Source organism: Tursiops truncatus, chromosome 15 (assembly GCF_011762595.2).
Source record: "Tursiops truncatus isolate mTurTru1 chromosome 15, mTurTru1.mat.Y, whole genome shotgun sequence".
Taxonomy (NCBI): domain Eukaryota; kingdom Metazoa; phylum Chordata; class Mammalia; order Artiodactyla; family Delphinidae; genus Tursiops; species Tursiops truncatus.
The window spans coordinates 80,173,224-80,195,155 of NC_047048.1; the positions used below are offsets into that span (position 1 = coordinate 80,173,224).

Consider the following 21,932-nt stretch of genomic DNA (forward strand, 5'->3'; position numbering starts at 1 on the left):
TGCCAATTGTCCTGAAATGTTGTAGCCACCCAGCAACACGTGCCTGTTTCCTCAGACAGTTTCCAACTGGATACCTTCAGACTCTTTCATTATTGCCTGATAGGTAAAACACTGTATGTCCTTGTTTGAAATGCATTTCTGTAATTAAAAGTAGGGGTTAAGCATCTCTTGTGTGTTTTGGCCGTTTATATTTCTCTTGTCAACTGCATGTTAACGCCCTTTACCCATTTTTCTATATTGTGTACTGTTGCTTTTATAGACCTCTTTGAATATTCGTAAACTCTGAACCTCATATGTGTTTAAAATATTTTCTCCCTGAGTTCCTATTCTGTCTTTTGACTTTTTATGGTGTTTTTAAAAAAATGCCTTTATTTATTTTTACTGATAGAGTCTTTTTTCCAAAGGATTATTGCAAGGGGGTAGGAGTGGAACTTTGGCCTATGTTTGTGGTTTTAATTTCAGCACACAAGTTTCTCCTCTCTCTGAAAAGTAGAGCTTTTCCTAAGTGACTAAGAAAACTTTCCTAAGCTGAAATGGCGTAAATCGAAGAAGCAGTTACCCTTAAGACACATCTTGCTAGCAGATGCACAAAATAAATAGGGATAAAGCACAGATGGTCACAGACACAGTTCAAAGCTATGGCAGCTTGACACTGAGATGCTGAATGCCATTTTTTAGTTCTTGCCATTTTTCATAAAAGCAGAAATCCGCTTTGGATTTCTTTCCGTTAGCAAAAATAGGTACTAATGTAGGTCTTTCGTAAAAATGAAGTGGCGTAAGGCACACTTTCAGAAAGCGGGGTGTGTGTGTGTGTGTGTGTGTGTGTGTGTGTGTGTGTGTGTGTGTGTGTGTTTTAAGTACTTTATTTAGGACACACTGATTTTTTTTTTTAATGGAATCACATATAACCATTTTTTTCTTTGAGGTTCTTGGCCTTTGTGTAAACAAAACAAATGTTAATTGATAAATGTGGGTAATGATTTTTGAATTGTTATTTAAGTCATTCTCCACGTTGGATTATTTCTCCAGGTTTTGTTTCCTGCGGTGCTGTGGTTGCGTGTTTTCTGAACGAGCCCTGAAAGAGATAAAAGCAGAAGTTTGTCACACGGTGAGTTGTTAACATACATCATTTGTTCCTTCCCAGTAGCTGAAGAAATCAGATGGTTTGGGGTCCCCCTTCCATGTGTCATTTCAGCATCTTTCAATTCTTTCTGAAACATGAATCTAATTAGTTGCTTCTCTGCTTAAAACCTTTCTACTCCCGTCCTTGCTGGAAGTAGAGACTCAGACCGCCTCTTGTGATGTGTCCCTGCCCGCCTGTCCTCTCCTGTGCCTTTGTCCCCTCCACCGTGACCTGCCAGCGGGAGGGGTCCTGCTCCCCGAACCTTAGTTCCAGAGCCATTGCTTCCTGTGTGAACCTTGCTGCTGTCTCCTTCCCTGCTCCCTGGGCACCTTATTATCCCACTGATCTCATCACAGTGTAATTGCTAGTTAGGTGGTGCTTTCCCTACTGGACCATGAGGGTTTCTTCTTCTAACTCTTTTTTTTTTTTTTAAAGACTTTATATTTTTTTGAGCAGCTTTGGGTGCACAGCAAAATTAAGAGGAAAGTAAGGGGTTTTCCCCGTACCCTCTACCCTCACAGGTGCCTCCCCCATTATCAGCATCCCCCCCCAGAGCGGTGTACTTGTTCCAGTTAGTGAGCCTACGTTGACACCCCATCATCACCCACATCCCCTTTACATTAGGGTTCACTCGTGGTGCTGTACATTCTGTGGGTTTGGACAAGTATATAATGACGTGTATCCACCATTATAGCCTCACGTGGTGTATCTTCGCTGCCCTCGCGATCCCCTGTGCTCCGCCTGTGAGTGTTTGAGAGCGAGGGCAAAGCTCGTCCATCCTTCACCCCGCCAGCCTTGTTCTCCCCAGGGCAGGTCGCACGTCCTCAATAGATGCTCTCGGGAGTGAGTGAACCCATCACGTGAGGGCGTGCCTGCTCAGCTCACGTGAGGGCGGTGCTGAGGGCTTTGTCCTCACGGGGTTGCTGCTGCAGCCTGGGACATCTGTGTCTGGGTGTTCCGCCGGTCCGTGGGGAGCCTGGCATTTACTTTAATGTCATGGATACCAACAACTCCTGGCTGCATTTTCACGCACATTAATTCTGCTTGGATTTCCTTAGGCCTCCCAGTACTGTTTCTCCCTGTTGTGAATTATTCTTTGATCCAGTAGCTATTGTGGAACAGCTGCCATGGGCAGTACCGTCCTAGGCACGTGGGGTGGCGTACATTGTAGATAAGATTGATCCAGTCCCTGCCTTCATGGAACCCACATTCCAGTTGGAGAGAGAGACACTCAGGTAACCGAGCAAGGCAGTACCGCTTGTGACAGCTGCCAGGAAGGAAGCGCAGAGGGTGAGGTACCGGAGGGCGAGAGGCCCCCTCAGCGGTGGTCGGCGGGGGCGCCTCTGGGGCTTTGAGCTAAGACCCGAGGGTGAACGGCAGCCAGCCAAGCGAGGTCTGAGCCGAAGCTCAGAAGTGGCGGAGGACTTCGCTAGTTGAAGGAGCAGAGAGTGCGGTGGATGGTGGGGACAGGAGAGAAGTAGATGAGGGTGAGGCAGGGGCCACCTTCTGTAGGGCCCAGGTGGCTGCGCTGGGGCTTGTGGATTTTACCCTAAGAGCAGTGGGAAGCTGGGGACAGCTTTCGGCCAGGCCGGATGTACTTTAGTTTCAGAACGATTTCTCTGTAAAGAAGTCAGACGTGGAGGAGGATACGCTCAAATGTGATTCCATTTATTTGAGACTCAAAAGACAGAGAAAAGGTGATTGGTAGTGAAGAAGTCAGGGAGGGGCGTGGAGTTGTTTCCAGTTTGGGGCGATTACGGATCAAGCCGTCAGAGAATTTGGAATCTGTCTCATTAAGCTTTTGCCAAAAAAGAGAAATTCAAAGAATGCATTCAGGAATTGATTCATGTCGTTTATTGTCCAGTATTTATTATGTCTCCTGTGTTCACGACGATGTTACAGGTGTTCCCAGGGAGGATGGGATGTGAAGGAATCAGTGCCTGTGCTCAAGGAGACTGCAGTCGTGCAGGAATCAGGTTACATGAAAAATCATATTCTGTTTTGTTTTTTGAGGCCAGTTGCCAAGTGGATGTAAGGATGCTACTGGAGTTGAAGGGCCAGAGAACTCTCTGGCTATGCTGGTGAGAAATGGCTTTATGGGAGGAGACATTTGTTCTAGGCCTTGAAGGCAGAGCGTGTTCTCACGGGTCAGGCTTTCCCAGAGAGTGGGACATGGCTGCTGGCATAGGGGAATTGGTGTGAGGGGTCCACAGACAGGACCCCAGACGCCCCTGTGAGACATCGCACAGCAGGACGGTAGCTCCCATTCTGGCGCACCTTCTGCCTGTATGCCTGCCTGCCTTGTGGAGAAAGTCTCCGTTTGGTCCTCGGATGGTTTTAATACATCTCACTGAGCTCCCAAGAGAGAGCGGACCTTACGCTCAGAGCTTTGGCAGGCAGGGCCTCGAGAGACATGTTTGTGTTCTCTGCATTTTTATGCTTTCTTTACATTTATGGCAAGGGGTACTGTTTTTATACATATGGTATGAATATAAAGTCAACATTTAAAGTAAATTTAAGTAAAAACAATGGGTAGATTTAATGAAAAATATTAAGATACTGACGGTACCTTAGGCAGGGGAACGCCTGAAGTTTGAGAGACGCCCTTGTCAGTGATGGTGGGTGCGCTGTGGGCAAAGGGAATGTGTGGGAGAGGAGAGCAGCCGTCACACTCAGGGGAGGAAGTTCTGGGGCAGCCTGTGAAGATGGGGCCTCAAGATGTAGTCCTGCCCCAGCCGCTCAGGAGCAGGGAGAGGCCAGAGATGTGAGTCAGACTGCTGGCGGAAGCTCTGAGTGCCAGGCAGAGGGGCAGCTCGGGGGGCGTGCAGCAGGCGGCCCTTGACGCCTTTGCAGCAGCACAGCGCCTGGGGAGCAGCGGGGTGTAGGTCTGTGCAGTATGGGCAGAGGGAAAAGACTAAACAAGAGCAAGAAGCTGACAGCAGGTGAGGAAGAGGAGCCTGAGAGAGAAGTATCGTGAAGGAAACGGCTCAGCTGGCCTGGGCTTCCTGCGAGCAGGAAAGGAACCTCGCTCGCATTTGTTCTGTGTCCAAGTGTGTGCGTGTTTTCACAGATAGTGCGCGAGGCGTTGTCTGAGTGTTAGACACATCCGCAGGCACACTGAGGAAATTTACTTGAAAGGATATAAATATGAGAAGGTGAGAAATGAAGCTGAAATTTATTAAAGCAGCCAAGTGTCCTGAATCAGTGGTTCCCAACCCAGGCTGCACTATAGAATCCCCACAGTGGTTTGCTAAGTTCCCACTCCCCACCTCAGACCCCTCGTGAGCATCTTCAGGGTTAGTGTGGAGCCCGCACGGAGTTCCACTTTCATATAAGCTCCCGGAATAATTCTAAGGGGCAGGCAGGTCTGGGGGACTCGGGGATCGAAAGCACTCAGGCTTCTTTCCCCGACCCACAGGGATAACTTTCTTAGATTGGCGTGCAGTTGTCCCTTCATTGGCTGACGCCAGGCATCCGTAACCATCTTGACAGACTTGAAGCAGAATAGGAGTGTCTGCTCACAGCTCTGCAGAGAAGTTGATCTTATTTCATGGAAATGCAACATTGCAAGGGAACTCTGAAATCATTTTGTTGGTGTCTGGGAACAAAGTGCTAGTAAACGTCTGAAAGTCTACGTAGAGCGCTTCAAGGGAAAGGAAGGAAGTAGGAGGAAAGGGGAAGCAACTGCATCAGGATTGCGCAAGAAGCCAAGACCAGTTGAGGACCGGACACCGGCTCCTCCAGCCTCCTAATGGGGGCTGCCAGGGCTGTTGAGACCACCTGCAGTCAAGACAGGACCCTGGCTGGAGTCCAGGAACACCTCAGGGACAAAATTCTCTTAAAAATAAATCTGTTATCAGAAGAGTAATATTTTACTCTTTTCACTTGTATAATCTCCTTAAAAATTGCCTTTGCAACATAGCTAGATTGAATACTCTGCGTATTAGTTTGCTAGGGCTGCCATAACCAGGTACCACAAACTGGGTGACTTAACAGAAATTTATTTTCTTACAGTTCTGGAGGCTAGAAGTCTGCAGTCACGATGCTGGCTGGGTTGGTTCTTCCTGAGGGCAGTGAGGGGAGGATCTGTTCCAGACCTGTCTCCCTGAGTTGTCGGTGGCCGCTTCTCCCTGTGTCTGTTCATATTGTCTTCCCTCTGTGGAGTTTGTCCCTGTGTCCAAATTTCCCCTTTTTATAAGGACACCAGTCGGGTTGGATTAGGGCCCACACTAGTGACTGCACCTTAACTAATTGCATCTGCAGAAGGTGACATTCTAACATACTGGGGATTAGGACCTCAACACATGCCGGGGCGGGGGGAGCATAATTCAACTGATAACACTATACAGTTTAGAAAATCAGAGCATGGGACAGTCAGTCAGTGGCACACTTGAGTGGGAGTCATTCATCTGGGCACTCACAGGACCGACATTGAGAGCCTGATATATATCAGTTTTGGTTCACACACCAGCACTGGCTGGCTTGGGAGTATAAATCACTTCACCTCTCTGGGCTTCAGATTCTAGTATGTAAAACAAAGGAATTGTAGTAAATTTTTGGACGCTTTCCTTTTAGACCCAAATTCCAAACAATGACATTTTTAAATGAAGAAAAAATCCAATGACAAATTCGTATACTGTCATTAGGAATCAAGCTCGTACTTCTAATTTCAGGTCTCTAAAGTTTAGTAATACTAAGTATATCAGTCAAGGTTGGCTACGTCCTGTAACAAACAGCCCCCCAATTCCAGTGGCTAAGAACGGTGAGAGCTCCTGGTTAGGCAGCTTTCTTTTAAGGGAAACTCAAGGACTCAGGCTTCTTCTGTCCTGTAGGTCTGACCTCCTCTGGTGTTTAGAGTATTCTCCGTTCAGTTGGCTGATGGGAACAGAGAAGGAAGCATCTAGCTTAGGAGGTTTTTATGGGCCAGGCCTACTTAATGCTTCTGTTCACATTCCGTTGGCCAGAACTCAGTCACGTGACCACAGCTACATGCAGGAGCCTGGGGATTATAGTCTAGCTGGTCGCCCGGGAAGAAGAGGTGAACAGGAGCCACTTCTGCCAAACTAGCAAAAGGAAGAGTGATGGCGCAGTTTCAGGAGCTGTAGTGCATCGTGAAAATGTGAATGAGGGAAGATAAGGCCACAGTGTCAAAGTCTAAAGCAAATATTTTCATGTTTTACGTAATGTCTGAAATTTAGAGGAACCAACATCATAAGAGCAGTGTCAGGGACTTCCCTGGCGGTCCAGTGGTTAAGACCGCACTTCCACTGCAGTGGGCATGGGTTCAATCCCTGGTCAGGGAACTAAGATCCTGCATGCTGCGCGGCACAGCCAAAGGAAAAAACAAAAAAAGGAAGACACCTTCCCATGGAAACAGAAAGGAATAAACAAGTAAACAGACACGATAGAATGTGATATTTAAATAAAAAAAAAAAAACAGTGTCAGGAACCTCCGTGATACTGAGGGGTGTGCACGTTCTCTGCTTTTCCCTGTGTAATTCCATCGACATTTGGCTTTTCAGTTCCCTAGAAGAGACTCCAGGGTTTGAAGTAGCTCTGGTTCTGTGTCTAAAACACATGGTGTGCACACTTGATTTCAGTAAACAGAGTCCAAAGAGATGTAGTTGCTAGGTTTCTTTGTTTTCACTGTCAGCAAAGCACCAGCCGAAAAATTAGTTGTATTCCCCACTATGTTCTTCCCTTCTTGTAATAAGAAGAAACACATTGGAGTAATCACAGGTTGCAAAATAAATGATGTGCTTGTTATTCAAAACACGGTCCATGGTCCTGCGAATATTGACATCGCCTGGGAGGTTTTTGTATTTTCGTTTTTTAAGAAATGCAGACTCGCAGGCCCCTCCCCAGACCTGCAGAATCAGAAACCGCATTTTAACAAGAGCCCCAGGGCACTTGTATGCACAGTAAAGCTTGAGAAGCTGATCTGGGCGCTGGAGGTGTGGGCAGCAGTGTTTGACTTGCTAGCCTCCTGGCTTCATTTATTTAGGCTTTGTGACAGGTGAGTGCGGTGTTTAAAGTCAGAAGCAAAACAAAAATTTACACTCGTATACCTTTTGTTTGTTTGTTTTGAGTACTTGTCATGGAGGGGGTGGAGTGGAAAGGGGAGAAAATAAGGAAGGGGGTCTCTTCAAAAGCGGTTGGCAAATTCTGCTGTTCGGGCCCAGCCTCCTTCACGCTTTTCCTTTCTACTGTCTTTATGGTCTTTGTGAATATTAAGCCTCAAGAAATCATATACAGCACAGGCAGCTGTAGACTTCTACATGAAAGAAAAATACAATAGAAAAATTGAACAGTAGGCTGCGTGTTAGCAAGAAGGTTCTGTTCCCCAGAAAGTTAGAGGAATCATCTCAGTATCCCTGTTATCCTCAAGGTTGCCTTTAAGTTACAGTTTGTAGCAATGTATTTCAGACGTGTTTTACACATGATTTAATTTTGTTCTTTTACTTCATGAATGAGTACAGCCAGAGGCTGAGTCAGGCTGGAGAGAGCAGCAGCTTCTTGCTGGTTCCGATGCCCACGGAGCCTGCTGCTTTACCTTGGCCTCCCTGGCCTGTCCCCTGACGCTCCACTGAAACCCAGCTTGCGCTTCCCTGAATCTCATGCTGCTTCGTTCCACCGTGCCTTTAAGTTATTTTATTATTTTTATTTTATCTCACTGTTACTGAAAGGATTCACTGAGATGACTTCTTCCATTATAATGTTTGAGCCCTCTGAGGGCAGGTATGTGTTTGAATTTGGGTTCTATGAGTTGACGTTGAAATGAGATGAAGGAAGGCTTATCTTTTAAGTAATTTGAAAAGATTTAAGCTTCTCCTTTATGTTTTATTTTATTTAATTTTAAAAATGCAATGGGGTGTGCACTTACTTGCAAATGGGTTGTGATGAAACGTAAGGGACATGACTGTGGTGAACCTGAGCTTTCGGAACAGCCAGTTGGAACACGGCCGTGAGCTGTGTGTCTGCCTGTGCGCGGGGAGGCTGCTCCGAGCTGTCTGGGGCTCTCATGCCCTCCTCTGACGGTCTTAACCCGCTACTGTGTGTTCTCCCTGGGATTACGTATCTTTGGGGAAGAAATGTTTGTTTAAGCAGAGATTTTAATATGCTGTGGGTAGCTCGGGTTTGATTTGTGGGCTGTGCTTTCAGAGCCTCTTTTCCTTCTCTGTAGTTTTCGTGCTTTTCAAGGGCTATTTTCATTGAGTGGATTTCATTTCATTTCTCTGTTTGGGAAGCGTCAGTTCACTGAGGGGTTATACTTCGCCCTTGAATTATCCATTTATTTCTTTAGTGTCCTCTCCTGTGGTTCCTGCTTTTCCTTTATTTTAGTTGTTTTAAGTTGTGCTATTTAATAGTTGTATATTTCCAGCCTTGTATGACGCCGTGAGCTCTTTTTTAGAAAGAGAGTATATTAAAAGTCCTCGACAAAACAACAAAGATTCGCGGACTTTTGGCAGAGCTGAATCTGTGAGTAGAGAGAATTCAGACCATTCCTGCCTTTGACCCGTGCTGTTCTGTATGGTAATCATCAGCCACATGTGACTATTTAGATTTCAATTAATTAAAATTTTAAAAGTTAAGGTTCCCTTAATCAGCCACTGCAGCCACGTTTCAGATGCCCAGCTCTCCCCGTGATTGTGTCTGGTATCAGACTGTGCAGACGTAGACCACTGCATCATCACAGCTGCACGGCTGCAGGGACCTAGGGCGGCCTTTGTAGGAAGTTGTGTTTCAACTCCAGAATTTTATTTTACCCAAAGGAAATAGACTCTTCCATGCTTTTCTAGGATTTCCAGAACAAAGTTACATTGTTCCCAGCCAGAGATAAGCATATTTTCTCCCATTTTCTGTGGGAGTTTGTTCTTTTTTAGAATCTCATCCACAGTAGTATATCTTTAAGACAAGATATGTTCTTATTCTAACCGGAGCCTGAATCTAAGTGTTTGGGGGACTTTGATTTTCAGCAGCTGTTAAGTGAGGCAGTCGAGCCTCCAGGCCACTTACCCAGTCACCAGTGGGACTTTGAGTTATTTTTTCTCTTGTGATTTCTTTCTCAAAGCCGTAAAAGTGGCCTATAGTCAATAGCAGAGTCTTGTTGGTAGCACGTTTCTAAACTCATTTCAGGACTAACTTGTGTCAAGGAATTATTTTCCCATTCTTTTTGGTTGAATGTTCTCTGATTTCAAGTTAGGGAAACAGAATTATACCAGTAAGAAAGCAAACATTCTCTATAACTTCCAGCTCAGTGGTTCAATTTCATATTAAAATGACTCTCCCGTTTGAAATGCCAGTGTGGTTCCACAGGGACCTCCGCCTGCCCTAGAACTTTAAGTCTGTGCCACCGCTCCAAGCATGAGACCACAAGAGGCTCGGTCGAGTCAAACTGGTTGGCAAACAAAGAAGGTGATTGAATGATCCAGGGCAAGTCTCCTGGTCCATACACACAGGCGTCCTGGACATAGTGGCCTGCAAAGGGAACACAGAAACTTAGCTGCCTTTATTTCCTCATCAGTTTACATCCACGTGGAAAAGTGATGCACTTCTAAGGTCATCTGTAAGGCCTCTCTGCTTCATGCCAGTTCAGATTAAATGGGGTTTCCATGATCGCTTTGACAGGGGCTTTTATGTTGAATTTTGAATTCATGATGGAAGGGAAGCTTTCATTTGTTTGGTTAGTGATTTCTGAAATGTTTAATGGCTACTTTAGGTGAATACTGTAGAATTTTAGCTAGTCATGAGCACGAGGGGGAAGTAACAGCCATCATTTGCCAGATAACACCTAAATTCTGATAGCTGCTGTTTTAAGTTCCATGAACTTTTCAACTATTTTCCTCGGTTGTGGGTAGTTCATAAGAGTTGTGTTGGTTTTAATAACCAACACATTGCTTCAACCTTCTATTGCTTCAACCTTCTTTTGGTTTTGCAGAGTGAGTTTGATATAAATAGAAGTAATTAAAATTGGAATTCTAGTTTGGATCCAGTACTGATTGGACTCCTTCGAGGTGAACTCAGTAGCACGTTTTATGTGTCTGACACTGTGCTTGACTCTTTCTACTCTATTTTTTTTTTTTTTTTTTTTTGCGGTACGCGGGCCTCTCACTGTTGTGGCCTCTCCCGTTGCGGAGCACAGGCTCCGGACGCGCAGGCTCAGCGGCCATGGCTCACGGGCCCAGCCGCTCCGCGGCATGTGGGATCCTCCCAGACCGGGGCACGAACCCGTGTCTCCTGCATCGGCAGGCGGACTCTCAACAACTGCGCCACCAGGGAAGCCCCCTCCTACTCTATTTTAATCCTCCCACCAACACTGGGAGGTGGTTTCTGTCATCACCTTCAGTTTGCAGAGGCAGGAGTGCTCAGTTTGCGTGTAAGGGAAGTTTCTGTCCGTTTTGGAGACCTTGCTCTTTTCTCTGCTCAGTGCTGCCATGCTCTCTCCCCCCTGCTGATACTGTAATCCTACTTCCAGAAACTTATCTTAAGGAAATATTATTTAAAAGGGTTGGAACTGCATGCATAGAAATGTCCAGTGTTGTTTGTAAGACTGAAAAAAATCAAAACGGATCTTTTCCCTGCTAAGCGTGCATTCGTGTAGTGAAGGGCCTAGAACTGGCCCATGGTAAGCACTGTATGTGTGAAAACTGTTATCATGATCAGAATCTTTTTAACTGATAGACTCTTGGTGCAGTGTCACAGAATCTCAGTAGTATTACATTTAACCAGTTGAAAGTGTAAATATGAAGATAATATGAAAAGCTTAGGACATAGTGAAAGAGGAATCAACTGCACCTTGATCGTAACTGCATACTCTATAGCTTATGTACGTATGAACTGGAAGGGAACACAAATAAATGGAACTTTGTCAGAATTGCGTTAATGCTGTTTTGGTGATTAAAAATAAACAAATTCTTTGTTGCTGATAGCAATGGGATGGCTCTGCACTGTGTGCAGAGCTGGGCCATATGCTCCCCCAGTGGCGTGGCATCACGCAGCCGCACCTGGTTTGAGACCCAGCTCTGCTATTGCCTTTGCCACTTCCTGTGCCACGTCCTGTGACTCTGGGAGTGACCTCGCTTCTCTGAGTCTGGGGTTCCTCGTCTGTAAAGTGTGCATAATGATAGTTTCTACCTGCATATCGCTGTGAGCATCGACAGCAGGCCCAGAGCCGGGTTCCAGAAGGGTTTACCACAGACCCTGCAACAGTGCTTGGCCTAAGTCGGGACTGACTGAATGCTGGCCAGGGTTGGCCCTGTACTGCTTTGCTAGTAGAACCATTTGCACAGTGAAGCTAGTGATGGCAAGAACTTTCTGAAGTGTTTACTTGTAGGGAATAATGATTCTCGTTAAGACTCGCAGTGACTAGGTTTTCTTGCAAACATTATTAAAATACTCAGATTTTGCTACTCTAAGAATTTGGAATCACTTTATCATTGACAGCCACAACCCTTCATGACATCTTTTTTTTTTTTTTTTTTTTTTCGGTACGCGGGCCTCTCATTGCTGTGGCCTCTCCCGTTGCGGAGCACAGGCTCCGGACGCGCAGGCTCAGCGGCCATGGCTCACGGGCCCAGCCGCTCCGCGGCATGTGGGATCTTCCCGGACCGGGGCACGAACCCGTGTCCCCTGCATCGGCAGGCGGACTCTCAACCACTGCGCCACCAGGGAAGCCCCATGACATCTTATATACCATTGGTGAATCACTTTTTCAGGAAGAATCTGAGCCTCTCCTTTTCTGAGCATTTATCCGCCAGTCCTGTCAACCCCTGTGAGCCACTTACTGTCTGAAGAAAGGCCAGGGTTGTTTGTTAGTCTGTCGTTTAACTGTTACCTTCTTTCTATGTGACTATCCCCCTAGCTGAATCATATCTACCTTTTAAAAAATACTAGAAAATTATTCCAGTCCTTCTGACCTGGTACCTGTTCAGGAGGATGGCTGTGCACATGGCAGCGGGAATTGTTTGTCTTTGAACTGTTCTGGTATTAGATTTTCCATTTTTTGTTTGTCCACAACCTGTTTCTTTTAGATCAGTCTTTAAATCAGCTTAGAAACTGGGCGAACCTAGTTTATTTTGCATTATCTGATATACTGTATTCAGACCCGAGGACTGTACCCAGATGCCTTGTGAAAATAGGTATGTATCTCTGTAGTAGCTCCCGTGGTGGTTAGGGAGCTGCTTGTAGACAGACAGCGCAGGGCCCAGGTATCCCTGGAGAGCACGTGCTCTGCCGGAGCCGCCTTCACACACGGCTTTGCTCCAGTCTTCCCGCGTTCTCTGTCCACCACCAGCTGTGGCCCCAGAGACGTCAAGCACGCTCTGTTTTCCTTCCCCGGAGTACACCAGAGAACTTGCCATCTTTCTGCTGGACTCATCCGTATCATGCTGCGAATTGTCTGTCATCCATTGTTTCCTCCCTGAGACTGTCTGCTCACCCTGGGGGTTCAGGGGTGCAGAGCGCCGGCCCCAGAGAGGAGGCACGGATAACTTCCCGGGAGCCAAGTTCTAGCTCTTCGACTCCGGAGGTGTTTTCCCCGAACCGATGCACCTGAGAGCTGCTCTGCAGCCAGCTAGTTCTCTTCCAGACTCTTCACAGGATAGAGATGTCCTCTCCTCCACCCCAGATCTGGCTTTTGTGTATTGCCCTGGTCACTAAAACCTCTGGCGCACAAGACAAAGGGGCAAAAGAATTCACAGTCCCTCAGGGAGAATCTCCTGAGGGCAAAGCAAAGAGACCTTTCTTCAGCAAGAACTGCGTAAGAAGTATGGGGGCAGCTGGCTGACCCCACCGAGGAGCATATACCTGTGTTACTCAGGTGTCTGTTCTAGTAAAGAGACCCAGGGAGACAGAGAACTCATTTTAAATAAATGTTAGGGTTTGAATTCTAGGAGCAGGTGGGACAAGCCAGATAGCTCATGTGTTTTCATCTTAAAACTTTAAAAGTTGCAGCCCTGTTGTGTGTTCACTTTGTGAAAATTTATCGACTCAAATACTTAGAATTTGTCTACTTCTCTGTCTGGATATTATAATTCAAAGGAAAGTTTTTTAAAAATTGACACCGTGCTAGTTGGATCATCACTAATTCTTCCAGACTGCAGTAAACATGACTGTCAGTCTTCTCCCACTGTTTTCGAGGCAGCAGTTGTACAGTTTTTATAAAATTTGAAGGCGTTTTGTGGCTTGGGTTTTGTTTTTATTTTTGTTTTGGCCACACTGCGTGGCTTGCAGGATCTCAGTTCCCAGACCAGGTACTGAACCTGGGCCCCGGCAGTGAAAGCCCAGAATCCTAACCACTAGGCCACCAGAGAACCCCCTTGGGTTTTGTTTTTACCTTTGCAGCCATCATGAACAGTTCCCTCCTTGTTTTTCCATTTAATGGCTCGAACATTTCCTTCCCATCCAGTGTTTGGGGTGGAACCTGGAGCATCTAAGGGAAAAGACATGCAGGCATACAGTGAGCAGATGAAGGGGAAGCCCAGCCTCATTCAGAATGCATGTTCTCATCTGATGAAAGGCTAACGCTTCTGGGGGCGGGGTGTGTGCTGCACCTGTGGTAGTATCAGGGTGGAGCGAGGTCCCGTATTCCGTCTTTGTGCCTAGATTTCACTTTTCATCCCTTCCACCATCCCTAGTAACTCACCTAGTATTGACAGAGTGTTATGTTGGGTTTCTTTGGATCGCGTTTTCTCCGCAGCAGCTCTCTGGGGGTGATTTGAAAGGATTTTCAGTGGATGTGAGAGGTTTTAAAAAGCTCCTAACCCATTTCTGCTGGATTTCATTGTTTGCACTGTCGCCTGGACTGACTGATTCACTTAGCTGTTCAAGCTTGAAGCCACATTCGCAATAAGAACCAATCAGCTTTATAGAAAGAGCAAACAAGCCCATTTAAAGTAGTGCATCAGATTTCCCTCTACCTCTAAGAAAACCTATCTGAAGTATCATATTAGCCACAAACAAAATTACTAGTTTTAATATTTTCCATTCTTAACGAGCCCCTAGCATGATACCTGGCACTAGTAGGTATCCAGCAGTATCTAATAAGTGAAGGAAGAAAGGAAGAACTTTCCAAAGATCTGTGCTCAGAAGTTTCAAAAGGCTCTATTTGAGGAGATGCACAGTGCTGGTACTTCCTTCTGGAGAGGGAGCAAAAGCAGCCAGCCTGCTGTGGGAACACGGCGCGCTCTCGGCAAACCTCAGATCCCCGAAAGCAAAGACCCTCCTGGACTACCCCAGTGGAAGGTCTTACAGAACGCAGAGCTGTTTACCAAGGCAAAGAGCCGAAATAGAAAGAATCTTCAGTTAAGGATACACTTCTCCTGTTGTTGCCCCTGGCCTGAACAGACACTGTTTTTCTGGATTGTTCTTACCTTTCAGTCGGTTCAGAGTTACCCAGTAATGTCGCTCTGGGCCGTGGATGTCTTTAGACCACCGAAGCATGTCTTTTGCGCGGGTGTCTGTTAGTACAAACTCCACAAACTTCCTTGTTAGTACATAGTAAGCACTTCCAAAATAAATTGTTAAGTTATGGGGTGGTTCATCTTTGAATCTTTCATTTGGAGGTACATAGATATCTTCTTCAGGGGTGAATTCGGGATGGCTTTGACTCATCTTGGATTTAATGTTTGGTGGCTGGATTACTCCAGGAGTTATATTTTTATCATTCCATTTGCTTCTGATGTAGTGTATGATTTCTCTGTTAGTTTTGATTGGAAAATCCTGTCCACAAAGATTAATGACATAGTTCCATTGAAATTTGGAATGGACTAGATCTTTCATACAATTAATATCTGCCAGTAGTCTCCTAAAGCCAGTGTAAGCCATTTTCTCTCTCGTTGATGAAATAAAAATATTTTCAAAACAATTAACCAGGGATTGCACAGCAGTCTTATACTTCTTGGGGGCCTTTTCATCAACATGAATACAGTAAACATTTTGAGGCACATAAATGGCTCTGAGAAGCTGCACAAACATAGCCAGCTCCTTATGAATAGTTATAATATATGCCAAAGGGAAGGTGCCCTCTTCTGCAGACAGGGGTCTGGTTATGAAATGCAACTCCTGGGATATCCTGGAACAATTTCCTGGCCTGTGTAAATGAGCAAGTATTTCAGATCCGTGAGGGTTTTTACAGAATTTTGCAATTTGGGGAGCCACCTCTTTCCCTTCAAACAAAGCTGAACACAGTTCATCTGGATAAAAGCCACATTCCACTACTGCTGGGTAGGTGGGTTCCTCCTCTGGTTCCTCAGGAGTTGGATTCCTTAAATAAAGAAAAATGAAGACGCAAATGGCTACGCACACGAGAAGACCTGGCTTTGTGGCTCGCAGCTGGCTCATGTTTTGAGCTCCAGTCGCCTTCTTATTACCATGGTTTGAAATGTTTTCCTCTAAGCTTCCTAAAAGAGCAACAGGCAGAATTTAGGGTGTTGTTAACTCTATTCCCCCCCGTCCCTGCTAACTCTATTGGTGTACACGTATTTAAGGTATATGATTTGATCAGCTTTTTTTATATGTGTATACTCATGAAACTGTCACCACAGTCATGATAACAATCATTTCTTTTACCCCTAAAAGTTTTCTTGGACCTCTTTTACTCCATCCTCCTTCCACCATTGTCTCTGGGCAATCACTCATATGCTCTTGTCACTGTAGACTAGTTGGCATATTCTACAGTTTTATATAAACAAAGTTATACGTGTGTACTTTTTTGCCTGGATTTTTTTTCACTTAGGATAATGATTTTAAGATTTCATCCACATCACTGCATTTATCACCATTTTTCCCTTTTTATTGTTGAGCAGTATTCCATGAAATGGACGAGCCACAATCTGTTTATCTGTTCATCGGTTGAAGGACACTGAAGTTGCTTCTAGTTTTAGGGTATTACAGGATGCTGTAAGCATTTGTGCACAAGTCTTTGTGTAGACCTTTGTTTTTGTGTCTCTGGGGTAAATACCTAAGAGTGAAATGGCTGGCTCGCATACAGGTATATGTTTAACTTCTTAAGAAATTACCAGGTTTTTTTCCAAAGTGGGTGTGCCATTTTACATTCCCCCCAGCAGTGTATGAGAGTTCCATTTACTGTACATCCTCACCAACACTCGGTATGGTCAATTTAAAAAACTTTACCCAGTCTAATAGGTGCATAGTGGTAATTCATTTTGGTTTAACTTTGCATTTCCCTGATGACTAATTTTCATGTGTTATTGCCCTTTTATTGGCAGATAAAAATCTCAAATATTTATTTTGGACATAGATACTGTCCTGTTCGGCGTTATTGAGAATTTATCTTACGCCATTATTCTGTATCGTGTTATGAGAATATATCTTTCCAATAAAGAAAACAACAAATCAAGAGAAATTTTGTGATCACATAATTCAACTTGTTGAAATGAGTTTATGAATTGTTTTTAGAGAAGGCTTCAGTGATTAAAAACAAGATATCTTTATCTAATAAAATTATTTGACAATAATTTAGTTTCCTCTCTTGAACTCTACAGAGATGCATGAAGAAGTATTTTAATTAATTAATTATTGTTGGCATGCAAAGACCATCCTTTGGAATTTAGGGAAGAAAATTGATCAGGTAAAATGTCTATATTGTTAGTAGTTTTTTCCCTTGTTTATGAATTTTGTCTGTAGGTTTCTGTAAAAAGTCACATCATTGCTTGTTCCTACTTCCTATTTTAAAAAATATATTTATTTGTTTTATTTTTGGCTGCGTCGGGTCTTAGGTGTGGCACGAGGGCTCCAGAGTGCATGGGCTCTGTAGTTGTGGTGCGTGGGCTCTCTGTTGTAGCCCTTGTGCTCAGTAGTTGCAGCGTGTGGGCTTAGTTGCCCCACAGCGTGTGAGATCTTAGTTCCCCAACCAGGGATCGAACTCGCGTCACCTGCATTGGAAGGCAGATTCTTAACCCCTGGACTACCAGGGAAGTCCCCCTACTTCCTGTTTTTAAAAACCCTTTTACTTTTTTTTTTTTTTTTTTTTTTGGTGGTACGCGGGCCTCTCACTGTTGTGGCCTCTCCTGTTGCGGAGCACAGGCTCCGGACGCGCAGGCTCAGCGGCCATGGCTCACGGGCCTAGCCGCTCCGCGGCATGTGGGATCTTCCCGGACCGGGACACGAACCCGTGTCCCCTGCATCGGCAGGCGGACACTCAACCAGGGAAGCCCCCCATTTACTTTTGACCAGTGTTTATCTCAGATTTGACATTAGTCCCTTACCTTTCCACATCATTATTGCAAATGCCATTTGGATAAAGCATTAACAAGGCAGCATTTTGAGTTATCCTGTGTTCTTAAACTATGAGCCCATAAAAACTGTAAACGCTGATTGTGGATTTTAAAAATGTATTTATTTTCATTGTATAGTTTCTTTTTGCCCGTCATGCTTCAAAAATAAAACAACCACTGCCCAAATACGTCAGGTTACGTTTTACTCTGGTTCGGTAAATGTTGATTGCCCCCAGCATAAAACGTTATGGCATAATTTTACAGGCATTTTTATAAATTACATAATACCTTTTATAAGCACAGTCATCATTATAATTAACACATTTCATATCTGGTCTCTAAAACAGACACAACATGTATCATAAAACCAAAAATTCAGTTGGACGGAAATACCTTCTTGAAATGAAAATAAAGCTTTTAACTGCTTCTCTGTTAAGAATTTTGGTGAAAGGTAAACCATGTACCATAGTTCGTTACATTTTCTCCTGCGTTTAGCTTTTGCATGGGAAGGGGGTTTGGGGGGTTTTTTGGTTTGTTGTCTTGGTTGTTGTTTTTAAGCTTATGGTCGAAGTGTAAAACATGCTGGTCTCATCACAGAAATGTTAGCCCCACTTAACTGACAGACTATATACCCCATGCAGAGCCCAGGGGATTGGGTATTTTCAGTGTTTTATGATAATTAAGTGAAGACACGTCCCACGTGTAGTCCATTGTCCTTCAGGGCAGTATGTTGGCTAAATGCTTTCCCTCCCTTATTTATAGAGAGACAGGCACAGGAGCTTGCTCACAGTTAATCTGCTGCCTTTCTGCCTCGTGTTCTGTTAGTGCAGTGCTCACAGTTGCCCAGTTAAATCTTCCTTTTGGCTCAGGTTCACTTTGAAATTTAGAAATCGGTGTGGCTAGAATGCCATGTTGTGGGAAGGGTCACCAGCTTTATTTTCATTGTTTCGGTACAAGCTTTTCCAGGTAGTCAGGACAGCCTTGTAATGAAGCCTTTGGAGACTCCACTGCTGCTGAATTTTACATAGTTCTTGCTGTGGCTTTAACCTGCTTCTGGTGGACAGTGTGAAAATTCCCACAGGAATCAACTCCTTAGGGCCTAGCAGTTTTTCCTTTTTAAGTCGCGATGAGCATCACTTTCAGCTTTGCAGACATTTCAGTTCTTGGTGATTTGTTGTCATGGTTTTGTTGCTATAATGTGAAATCAACTTTTGTAGTCATAATGAAACTGTAATTGTTAAACATGTGCCTTTTTATCACTAAATTAATTTCCAAGAAATGTAAGTGATATTTTCCAAGTGAGAGGAACATGCAGCCCATTAAAAAAAAAGTGCAGTCTTACTGATTATTGAGCAATTTTTTTCCTCCACAAAATGTTTAAATTTTTATTTATTTTAAAGACTTTAGAAAGAGTGGCAGTTATCATTATATATCATGGAGTAGATACAAAAGTTCTTTATTCAGACCAGACCCATTATTTTACCATTCCAGTGTTCTATTTCCTCATGTACTACTGAAATCACAAATGATTTCTAGAATTATTATTTTGTGTGTGTGAGAGAACATCTTAAGGCTTTTTTCGTATAGTGTCATTCCTTAAATTATCTTTCCTGGCCCTTATATATTTTGATAATCTTTTAGCTCCTCACATCTGCAGCCTTTAGTGAGTAGCATCATTAAAATATGTATAGTGTACAGTAGAATTGAATAGCTTCCAGACAGTGAATAATGTTTTGAAGATTACACGTTCAGTTGACTGAGGACATATGACATCCAAGGGATTTTGTAGAGTATCTTTCAGTAGCAGTAATTACCAAAGTTACGGTTAAGGATGGTATTAAAATTTTTTCCTTTTCGTGGTGCTAGAAATCACAGATGATTCCCAGTTACAGTTCTCAGAATGGAATTATTTTACCTTTTATTTAGGTTTTTGTCCAAGCATAAAATATTGCCAAGGAGTTGTTTCAAAATACATTACTATCCTAATTATGAGAGCCGGCAAGCATGTTTTCCTTCTTCTTTTCTGCCTTCTTTATCTGTCTGTAGTATCCCTCTCCCACCGCCCCTACTGCAGGCCTTAACAGCCAAGAACAGAAGTCAGCAATATGGGTCTGGTACTATGTGTTGCCACTAGAACACTTAAGGGCAGTCATTTTGAATTTGTTATGACAGGATTTAATTTGTTATATAGGCTTTTCAGGGGGAGTTGGCAACATCCTGGATAAATTAATTATTTTGCTAAATCTTTTATACTTTGTGGGTTTTGTTTTTTTTTTAATTTGGTTGCACCGGGTCTTAGTTGCGGCAGGCAGGCTCCTTAGTTGTGGCTCACCGGCTCCTTAGTTGTGGCGTGTGAACTCTCAGCTGCAGCATGCATGTGGGATCTAGTTCCCTGACCAGGGGTCGAACCCCGGCCCCCTGCATTGGGAGTGCAGAGTCTTAACCACTGCGCCGCCAGGGAAGTCCCTCTGGTTTTTTTTTAAAGGTAATTCCTGTTAGTAAATAGAAAATGGGCATCTTTAAAGATGAACTTGTAATATTTTGCCATATATTCCATAGACTATTACTGTTTTAGAGTATTAACATTAGCTTAACCAGATTAAACAATCTAGTCTTTATTTTCTGGACTGCAGATGGGGGTGTATGATAGTACCTGCCTCATGAGGACACTGGGCTAGGGGTGTGGAGCAGACGGCTGAGCGTTTCCCTCTCAGCCTGGCCCGGGGCAGTGCTCAGTGCTTGAGCGGGGTGGGGCTACTCGGTACCCGCCAGTCCCGGAGCAGTGAGACCCTCAGACCAAAGAAGTCACTGTAGCTGCAGCAATGAAAATTTTGTGTCTGTTATTTTTGTCGTCTCTGGGCTCAGAATGATGTCCAGAGCACCCTACAAGTTAACAGTTTTTTCTTGAACTATTTGAGCTCTATCATAGTAGTTAGACTGATTTCGAATTCAGACCGCCAGAGCTGTCCAGTAAAATAGATGCCTTAATCACACATGCTTATTCCTAAAATGTGTATACGTTTCTTCAGCCACTTTGATGTGAAGGGGAAAACTACATTTTAGGATATCTATTTAAAACAATCACAACAAAAACAACATTTTTATTAGAGGACTGTTTTTTGAGAGGAAAAGATGCCTGCTACTTCCACATTTTATAAAATTACTGATATTCCAATCGTTCTATTTTAAAACCATGGAGGAGGCACAGAAAAACATATTTTAGTAATAAGACCTGCTCAGCCTGTGCCATTCATGATCTCTGCATAGTTAACGAAGCACTTACCGGGAGAGGCTCGCATATGGGGTAGAGGTCCTGGCCGTGTCCGCGCCCAGCCTGGCTTTTTTTTTCCTTCAGTTGCTTCCTTGCTGTGGCTCTGGCTGAAATCACATGAACAGAGTTGCTTGGCAGGTTTTGTTACCCTTTCATCCCTGGAGGATTTTATTCTTGTTGATCCTGACGCATGGGTTGGAAAATAGAACCTGGGTATTTCTTCAGGGCTGGCCCCCTGCCTTACAAAACAAACAGCAGAAAACACCCAGCCCAGGTGAAGGGCAGCGCAGGGTAATTGTTAGATTCTGAAAGCTGGATGAAATCCTGGCAGTCCTGGGTCAAATTCTTTAAATGTCTTTAAAAGTAGGAGGCTAGGTTTGGTTATCGGACACTTTTTCATTAAAGGGATAAATAAAAGTCGTTTAAAAATCTCATTTGATTCCTAAGTAGCATTCGGAGTGCTTCAGTGTGGCTCTCCAGAGGCCTGACTTCAGGGAGGCAGGTGCGCCCTGCCGTGCCCCGTCCTCCCGCGGCCGTCTGTGCATGGTTAGTAATGACTCCCTTTCGTTATTCTCCGATGGATACTTTTCCTCCTAACATCCTTCCTTTTCTGGTTTAAAAGGTCCTCCCGCTCGCTGGACCTCTCTTTAGGTTTATCCCAGATGTGTCTGTCGAGAATAGTGAAGCCAAGAGACGTGAATCACACCCTGCAGAGACTCTCACCCTCGTGGGTGTCCAGACACCTGAGCTCTTTATTTAGTCAGCCGAGTTCAGCTTTCTTCACCTGCTGCGGTGACTCGAGATACCTGTTGCTCTTTTGCAGAACAGATGTTGCTGTTGCCCTAGAAAGATTTCTTAACTAGGCAGATAGAACCTAGTCTCTAGTCTTAAGGGGACGCAGCATTGCTGCACGTGTGACATGTGTGCCTTTTATATAGAAACAGGTCCGTGCAGCCTTTTAGTGGGGAGACCGTGTATATGTTTGCATGGAGTTGTTCACATTCTGTGAGTTGAGAGACTAATTTTATCAGACAAGAGTCAGGAAAGGAAAGGCCACCCTGTCAGCTGCTGAAGTGTTGCTCCAACTCTGCCCCAACCCCGAGGGCTTGTTTTAAATTGTCCTGTGAGTGCTGCTGAACTGGCCTGGCAGGTCCGTCCCTGGGGGAAGAGGATTGGCGCTGGATTTAACCTGGACCTCACATGCTTAACCTGGAAAAAAGCAGTGGAAGAACCTGAGAAAATGATGCGGAGAGTTGCCTGCGTGCAGCTTTGTACTCCCATAGCTCTAAGGGAGACACAGAGT

General features: G+C 44.5%; 2 protein-coding genes across 4 annotated transcripts in view; one reads left to right on the forward strand and one right to left on the reverse strand.

Moving 5' to 3' along the window:
* The window catches only part of RTF2 (replication termination factor 2), a 40,054-nt gene that overhangs the window by 9,272 nt on the left and 8,850 nt on the right, over positions 1–21,932 (forward strand). For both annotated transcript variants that reach the window (XM_019943970.3, XM_019943971.3), the window contains exon 5: positions 1,030–1,108. In XM_019943970.3, the coding sequence (XP_019799529.1) occupies positions 1,030–1,108 (79 nt within the window). The remainder of the gene's footprint in view (positions 1–1,029; positions 1,109–21,932) is intronic.
* On the reverse strand, positions 2,288–21,401 carry LOC101335929 (beta-1,3-galactosyl-O-glycosyl-glycoprotein beta-1,6-N-acetylglucosaminyltransferase 7). Of its 2 annotated transcripts, XM_033839338.2 has the most exons (4): positions 20,642–21,401; positions 14,494–15,522; positions 13,458–13,553; positions 2,288–9,601 (listed from the first exon to the last, which is right to left on the reverse strand). In XM_033839338.2, exons 1-4 carry the CDS (start codon positions 20,655–20,657, stop codon positions 9,378–9,380), a joined length of 1,365 nt encoding a protein of 454 aa, XP_033695229.2. In that variant the 5' UTR covers positions 20,658–21,401; the 3' UTR covers positions 2,288–9,377. The 2 variants fall into 2 exon arrangements, 1 of the variants encoding a protein (XP_033695229.2); XR_004522005.2 differs by lacking the exon at positions 2,288–9,601 and having other exon boundaries at positions 11,624–13,553; positions 13,767–15,522.